The 10,000-nt window shown below is 39.0% G+C and overlaps 1 protein-coding gene across 1 annotated transcript in view; it reads left to right on the top strand.

Moving 5' to 3' along the window:
* LOC139422534 (synaptotagmin-17-like) overlaps positions 1-10,000 on the top strand; it is a 47,838-nt gene that overhangs the window by 9,577 nt on the left and 28,261 nt on the right. The window contains exon 2 of the mRNA XM_071173691.1: positions 6,821-6,838. Within this exon, the coding sequence (XP_071029792.1) occupies positions 6,821-6,838 (18 nt within the window). The remainder of the gene's footprint in view (positions 1-6,820; positions 6,839-10,000) is intronic.

Raw genomic sequence — 10,000 nt, forward strand, 5'->3', positions numbered from 1 at the left:
ATTCCCACATCCTTCATCACAACGTGTAATAATAGACGTACACATCCTTCATCACAACGTGTAATAATAGACGTACACATCCTTCATCACAACGTATAATAATAGACGTACACATCCTTCATCACAACGTGTAATAATAGACGTACACATCCTTCATCACAACGTATAATAATAGACGTACACATCCTTCATCACAACGTGTAATAATAGACGTACACATCCTTCATCACAACGTATAATAATAGACGTACACATCCTTCATCACAACGTATAATACTAGACGTACACATCCTTCATCACAACGTATAATAATAGACGTACACATCCTTCATCACAACGTATAATAATAGACGTACACATCCTTCATCACAACGTATAATAATAGACGTACACATCCTTCATCACAACGTATAATAATAGACGTACACATCCTTCATCACAACGTATAATAATAGACGAACACATCCTTCATCACAACGTGTAATAATAGACGTACACATCCTTCATCACAACGTATAATAATAGACGTACACATCCTTCATCACAACGTGTAATAATAGACGTACACATCCTTCATCACAACGTGTAATAATAGACGAACACATCCTTCATCACAACGTATAATACTAGACGTACACATCCTTCATCACAACGTGTAATAATAGACGAACACATCCTTCATCACAACGTATAATAATAGACGTACACATCCTTCATCACAACGTGTAATAATAGACGAACACATCCTTCATCACAACGTATAATAATAGATTCCCACATCCTTCATCACAACGTGTAATAATAGACGTACACATCCTTCATCACAACGTGTAATAATAGACGTACACATCCTTCATCACAACGTGTAATAATAGACGAACACATCCTTCATCACAACGTATAATAATAGATTCCCACATCCTTCATCACAACGTGTAATAATAGACGTACACATCCTTCATCACAACGTGTAATAATAGACGTACACATCCTTCATCACAACGTATAATAATAGACGTACACATCCTTCATCACAACGTGTAATAATAGACGTACACATCCTTCATCACAACGTATAATAATAGACGTACACATCCTTCATCACAACGTATAATAATAGACGAACACATCCTTCATCACAACGTGTAATAATAGACGTACACATCCTTCATCACAACGTGTAATAATAGACGTACACATCCTTCATCACAACGTATAATAATAGACGTACACATCCTTCATCACAACGTGTAATAATAGACGAACACATCCTTCATCACAACGTGTAATAATAGACGAACACATCCTTCATCACAACGTGTAATAATAGACGTACACATCCTTCATCACAACGTGTAATAATAGACGAACACATCCTTCATCACAACGTATAATACTAGACGTACACATCCTTCATCACAACGTGTAATAATAGACGAACACATCCTTCATCACAACGTATAATAATAGACGTACACATCCTTCATCACAACGTGTAATAATAGACGAACACATCCTTCATCACAACGTATAATAATAGATTCCCACATCCTTCATCACAACGTGTAATAATAGACGTACACATCCTTCATCACAACGTGTAATAATAGACGTACACATCCTTCATCACAACGTGTAATAATAGACGAACACATCCTTCATCACAACGTATAATAATAGATTCCCACATCCTTCATCACAACGTGTAATAATAGACGTACACATCCTTCATCACAACGTGTAATAATAGACGTACACATCCTTCATCACAACGTATAATAATAGACGTACACATCCTTCATCACAACGTGTAATAATAGACGTACACATCCTTCATCACAACGTATAATAATAGACGTACACATCCTTCATCACAACGTATAATAATAGACGAACACATCCTTCATCACAACGTGTAATAATAGACGTACACATCCTTCATCACAACGTGTAATAATAGACGTACACATCCTTCATCACAACGTATAATAATAGACGTACACATCCTTCATCACAACGTGTAATAATAGACGAACACATCCTTCATCACAACGTGTAATAATAGACGAACACATCCTTCATCACAACGTGTAATAATAGACGTACACATCCTTCATCACAACGTGTAATAATAGACGTACACATCCTTCATCACAACGTATAATAATAGACGTACACATCCTTCATCACAACGTGTAATAATAGACGAACACATCCTTCATCACAACGTGTAATAATAGACGTACACATCCTTCATCACAACGTGTAATAATAGACGTACACATCCTTCATCACAACGTGTAATAATAGACGAACACATCCTTCATCACAACGTGTAATAATAGACGTACACATCCTTCATCACAACGTATAATAATAGACGTACACATCCTTCATCACAACGTATAATAATAGACGTACACATCCTTCATCACAACGTGTAATAATAGACGTACACATCCTTCATCACAACGTGTAATAATAGACGTACACATCCTTCATCACAACGTGTAATAATAGACGTACACATCCTTCATCACAACGTATAATAATAGACGTACACATCCTTCATCACAACGTATAATAATAGACGTACACATCCTTCATCACAACGTGTAATAATACGTACACATCCTTCATCACAACGTGTAATAATAGACGTACACATCCTTCATCACAACGTATAATAATAGACGTACACATCCTTCATCACAACGTGTAATAATAGACGTACACATCCTTCATCACAACGTATAATAATAGACGTACACATCCTTCATCACAACGTGTAATAATAGACGTACACATCCTTCATCACAACGTATAATAATAGACGTACACATCCTTCATCACAACGTATAATAATAGACGTACACATCCTTCATCACAACGTATAATAATAGACGTACACATCCTTCATCACAACGTGTAATAATAGACGTACACATCCTTCATCACAACGTGTAATAATAGACGTACACATCCTTCATCACAACGTATAATAATAGACGTACACATCCTTCATCACAACGTGTAATAATAGACGTACACATCCTTCATCACAACGTATAATAATAGACGTACACATCCTTCATCACAACGTATAATAATAGACGTACACATCCTTCATCACAACGTATAATAATAGACGTACACATCCTTCATCACAACGTGTAATAATAGACGTACACATCCTTCATCACAACGTATAATAATAGACGTACACATCCTTCATCACAACGTATAATAATAGACGAACACATCCTTCATCACAACGTGTAATAATAGACGTACACATCCTTCATCACAACGTATAATAATAGACGTACACATCCTTCATCACAACGTGTAATAATAGACGTACACATCCTTCATCACAACGTGTAATAATAGACGTACACATCCTTCATCACAACGTATAATAATAGACGTACACATCCTTCATCACAACGTATAATAATAGACGTACACATCCTTCATCACAACGTGTAATAATAGACGTAAACATCCTTCATGAAAACGTATAATAATAGACGTACACATCCTTCATCACAACGTATAATAATAGACGTACAGACATAATCACAAACAAAAGAAACGGTTTCCTTAAAGAACTTCATTTAATTATTTCACATTGGTCTCATTCATTGGCGTCTTGGCGAGAAGGTCACGTCTACACATTGGAAGTTCTACTGGCACGAGCCGACGCCCACTCAGAACTTCAACAGGTAGCATTAAATAACTACATTAAACAGGTGGGCTACCCAACATTAAATAACAGGTAGGCTACCCAACATTAAATAACAGGTAGGCTACCCAACATTACTTAACTACATTTAACAGGTAGGCTACCCAACATTACTTAACTACATTTAACAGGTAGGCTACCCAACATTAAATAACAGGTAGGCTACCCAACATTAAATAACAGGTAGGCTACCCAACATTACTTAACTACATTTAACAGGTAGGCTACCTAACATTACTTAACTACATTTAACAGGTAGGCTACCCAACATTACTTAACTACATTTAACAGGTAGGCTACCTAACATTACTTAACTACATTTAACAGGTAGGCTACCCAACATTACTTAACTACATTTAACAGGTAGGCTACCCAACATTAAATAACTACATTTAACAGGTAGGCTACCCAACATTACTTAACTACATTTAACAGGTAGGCTACCTAACATTACTTAACTACATTTAACAGGTAGGCTACCTAACATTACTTAACTACATTTAACAGGTAGGCTACCTAACATTACTTAACTACATTTAACAGGTAGGCTATCTAACATTACTTAACTACATTTAACAGGTAGGCTACCCAACATTACTTAACTACATTTAACAGGTAGGCTACCCAACATTAAATAACTACATTTAACAGGTAGGCTACCCAACATTACTTAACTACATTTAACAGGTAGGCTACCTAACATTACTTAACTACATTTAACAGGTAGGCTACCTAACATTACTTAACAGGTAGGCTACTTAACATTAAATAACTACATTTAACAGGTAGGCTACCTAACATTACTTAACAGGTAGGCTACCTAACATGAAATAACTACATTTAACAGGTAGGCTACCCAACATTAAATAACTACATTTAACAGGTAGGCTACCTAACATGAAATAACTACATTTAACAGGTAGGCTACCCAACATTAAATAACTACATTTAACAGGTAGGCTACCCAACATTACTTAACTACATTTAACAGGTAGGCTACCTAACATTACTTAACAGGTAGGCTACTTAACATTAAATAACTACATTTAACAGGTAGGCTACCTAACATTAAATAACTACATTTAACAGGTAGGCTACCTAACATTACTTAACAGGTAGGCTACTTAACATTAAATAACTACATTTAACAGGTAGGCTACCCAACATTAAATAACTACATTTAACAGGTAGGCTACCTAACATGAAATAACTACATTTAACAGGTAGGCTACCCAACATTAAATAACTACATTTAACAGGTAGGCTACCCAACATTACTTAACTACATTTAACAGGTAGGCTACCTAACATTACTTAACAGGTAGGCTACCTAACATTAAATAACTACATTTAACAGGTAGGCTACCTAACATTAAATAACTACATTTAACAGGTAGGCTACCTAACATTACTTAACAGGTAGGCTACTTAACATTAAATAACTACATTTAACAGGTAGGCTACCTAACATTAAATAACTACATTTAACAGGTAGGCTACCTAACATTAAATAACTACATTTAACAGGTAGGCTACCTAACATTAAATAACTACATTTAACAGGTAGGCTACCCAACATTACTTAACAGGTAGGCTACCCAACATTAAATAACTACATTTAACAGGTAGGCTACCTAACATTAAATAACTACATTTAACAGGTAGGCTACCCAACATTACTTAACTACATTTAACAGGTAGGCTACCTAACATTACCTAACTAGATTTAACAGGTAGGCTACCCAACATTACTTAACTACATTTAACAGGTAGGCTACCTAACATTACTTAACTACATTTAACAGGTAGGCTACCCAACATTAAATAACTACATTTAACAGGTAGGCTACCCAACATTACACCGATGAGGAGCTCCAAGGATTGAACAGGCTCCCGAGTGGCGCAGCGGTCTTAAGCACTGTGTCTCAGTGCTTGAGGTGTCACTACAGACACCCTGGTTCGATTCCAGGCTGTATCACAACTGGCTGTTATTGCGAGTCCCATAGGGCGGTGAACAATTGGCCCTGCGTCGTCTGGGTTTGGCAGGTGTAGGCCGTCATTGTAAATAAGAATTTGTTCTTAACCAACTTGCATAGTTGAAACCTAAGGATCCGCCATTTAAATTTTTATTTTGGCCTAAAATGACATACCCAATTCTAACTTCTGTAGCTCAGGACCTGAAGCAAGGATATGCATATTGTTGGTACCATTTGAAAGGAAACACTTTGAAGTTTGTGAAAATGTGAAATTAATGTAGGAGAATATAACACATTAGATCTGGTAAAAGATAATACAAAGAAAAAAACAACCGTTCTTTTGTATTTTTTTTTGTACCATCTTCTTTGAAATGCAAGAGAAAGGCCATCATGTATTATTCCAGCCCAGGCGCAATTTAGATTGTGGCCACTAGATGGCAGCAGTGTATAAACAACGTTTTAGACTGATCCAATGAACCTGTTCGAAGAGACCTCACTACAGACACCCTGGTTCGATTCCAGGCTGTATCACAACCGGCCCGTGATTGGGAGTTCCATAAGGCGGCGCACATTTAGCCCGGCGTCGCCCGGGTTTGGCCGGGGTAGGCCGTCATTGTAAATAATAATTTGTTCTTAACTGACTTACCTAGTTAAATAAATTAAAATTCACGGGAACAAAAAGGAAAGAAAAGAGGAGGGACTAACCTGGGGTGTATTCATTAGTGCACACCGTAGCAAACCCTAATAAAACCGTTTCGCTAAGGACAACGTTTTTGCAACGAAAATGAGAGCTTTCAGGGTGGCTTCGTTCCATTTGATTCCTAGTGAATAAACCCCTGAATTTGTATAATAAGAAACAGTTGCAAAGTGTTTTGCTGCGGTATGGACTAATGAACGCAGCCTATTGTTTTTGTATTGTGTTGGGTTTTGAACCTCGGGAGGTTATGGGAAGAGTAGCTGTTGTTGGTAAATGCTAATATGAATCATAATGAACTGAAACACCAAACGTCGTTTCTAAAGTCCCTCTTTCCTGTCTCCTCCCTGGTCCTCCAACGGCCCACAATCCACTGTTCCTCCTCACTGGGAAAAATGACAGTTGGAACCCATCAACAAGGTATGTTCTCCTCCTCTGAACACACGTCTGTGTGTGTCTGTGTGTGTGTGTGTGTGTGTGTGTGTGTGTGTGTGTGTGTGTGTGTGTGTGTGTGTGTGTGTGTGTGTGTGTGTGTGTGTGTGTGTGTAGAGACAGAGAGAGGTGATAGAAGAGGAGCAGGTGTCAAATCACCAGTTAAACAGCCTTGACTCTGCTGTCAGATCTCAGTGGGCACAGTCCATCTCCTGTGTCTGCTCTAGTGACAACCCCCCACACACACACACACATATACACACCACACAGACACACACACACACACACACACACACACACATACACACCACACAGACACACACACACACCACATACCACACATTCACACACCACACAGACACACACATACCACATACCACACACAAACACACACACAGACACAGACACACCACATGGCACACATCCACACACCACACAGACACACACACACCACATACCACACATACACACACCACACAGACATAAACACCACACACCACACAGACACACACACCACATAACACACATACACACACCACACAGACATACACGCCACACACCACAGAGATACACACACACCACATACCACACATACACACACCACACAGACATACACGCCACACACCACAGAGATACACACACACCACATACCACACATACACACACCACACAGACATACACGCCACACACCACAGAGATACACACACACCACATACCACACATACACACACCACACAGACATACACGCCACACACCACAGAGATACACACACACCACATACCACACATACACACACCACACAGACATACACGCCACACACCACACAGACACAGACAAAAACGTTGTTATTTTCATCAGCTTAATAAGAGGTTCTTCATTGCATATTCATGTCAATCATTTTGTCCTGCATGACTGTCTTTGTCTCTGATTAGAATCGTGATTGCGTAGAGAGGGAGGGAGGGAGGGAGGGAGGGATGGATGGATGGATGGAGGGAGGGAGGGAGGGAGGGAGGGAGGGAGGGAAAGAGGGGAAGTTGAAAATAAAACAAAGTTCATAAACATCCTCATTCCCTTAAGCGTCATCCCAAACTCATGACATTCACCCCCCCCTCTCTCTCTCTCTTGCTTTCTCACGCTCTCTTGCTTTCTCTCTCTCTCTCTCTCTCTCTCTCTCTCTCTCTCTCTTGCTTTCTCTCTCTCTCTCCCTCCCTCACCCTCTCTCTCTCTGTATTTCTCTCATCCCATCTCCTAGAGATCCGCTTTCGATTCATCTTGTATGATTTCCTTGTGTGTTGGTTAATTCATAAGCAGTTTGTCCAGTTGACTGAGCCTGCTTTAGCCTCACATTAAATATATATATACATACACAGTTGAAGTCGGAGGTTTAAATACACCGTAGCCAAATACATTTAAACTCAGTTTTTCACAATTCCTGACATTTAATCATAGTAAACATTCCCTGTCTTAGGTCAGTTAGGATCACCACTTTATTTTAAGAATGTGAAATGTCAGAATAATCGTAGCGAGAATGATTTATTTCAGCTTTTATTTCTTTCATCCCATTCCCAGTTGGTCAGAAGTTTACATACACTCAATTAGTATTTGGTAGCATTGTCTTTAAATTGTTTAACTTGGGTCAAACGTTTCGGGTAGCCTTCCACAAGCTTCCCACAATAAGTTGGGTGAATTTTGGCCCATTCCTCCTGACAGAGCTGGTGTAACTGAGTCAGGTTTGTAGGCCTCCTTGCTCGCACACACTTTTTCAGTTCTGCTCACAAATGTTCTATAGGATTGAGGTCAGGGCTTGGTGATGGCCACTTCAATACCTTGACTTTGTTGTCCTTAAGCCATTTTGCCACAACTTTGGAAGTACACTTGGGGTCATTGTCCATTTGGAAGACCCATTTGCGACCAAGCTTTAACTTCCTGACTGATGTCTTGAGATGTTGCTTCAATATATCCACATAATTTTCATTCCTCATGATGCCATCTATTTTGTGAAGTTCACCAGTCCCTCCTGCAGCAAAGCACCCCCACAACATGATGCTGCCACCCCCGTGCTTCACGGTTGGGATGGTGTTCTTCGGCTTGCAAGCCTCCCCCTTTTTCCTCCAAACATAATGATGGTCATTATGGCCAAACAGTTCTATTTTTGTTTCATCAGAGGACATTTTTCCAAAAAGTATGATCTTTGTTCCCATGTGCAGTTGCAAACCGTAGTCTGGCTTTTTTTATGGTGGTGGCTTCTTTCTTGCTGAGCGGCCTTTCAGGTTATGTTGATATAGGACTCGTTTTACTGTGGATATAGATACTTTTATACCTGTTTCCTCCAGCATCTTCACAAGGTCATTTGCTGTTGTTCTGGGATTTTCTCCCTGAGCGATATGAAGGCTTCGTGGTCCCATGGTGTTCCATACTATTGTTTGTACAGATGAACCTGGTACCTTCAGGCATTTGGAAATTGCTCCCAAGGATGAACCAGACTTGTGGAGGTCTACCATTTTTTTCTGAGGTCTTGGCTGATTTCTTCTGATTTTCCCGTGATGTCAAGCACTGTTTGAAGGTAGGCCTTGAAATACATCCACAGGTACACCTCCAATTGACTCAAATTATGTCAATTAGCCTATCAGAAGCTTCTAAAGTCATGACATAATTTTCTGTATTTTTCCAAGCTGTTTAAAGGCACAGTCAACCTAATGTATGTAAACTTTTGACCCACTGGAATTGTGATACAGTGAATTATAAGTGAAATAATCTGTCTGTAAACAATTGTTGGAAGAATTACTTGTGGCATGAACAAAGTAGATGTCCTAACCGACTTGCCAAAACTATAATTTGTTAATTAACAAGACATTTGTGGAGTGGTTGATAAATACGTTTTTATGACTCCAACCTAAGTGTATGTAAACTTCCGACTTCAACTGTATATATATATACAGTTTACATACACTTAGGTTGGAGTCAGAGAGAGAGAGAGAGAGAGAGAGAGAGAGAGAGAGAGAGAGAGAGAGAGAGAGAGAGAGAGAGAGAGAGAGAGAGAGAGAGAGAGAGAGAGAGAGAGAGAGAGAGAGAGAGAGAGAGAGAGAGAGAGAGAGAGAGAGAGAGAGAGAGAGAGAGAGAGAGAGAATGAGAGTAGAAGTAGAATGAAGG

This window comes from Oncorhynchus clarkii, chromosome 12, assembly GCF_045791955.1.
Source record: "Oncorhynchus clarkii lewisi isolate Uvic-CL-2024 chromosome 12, UVic_Ocla_1.0, whole genome shotgun sequence".
Lineage (NCBI taxonomy): Eukaryota > Metazoa > Chordata > Actinopteri > Salmoniformes > Salmonidae > Oncorhynchus > Oncorhynchus clarkii.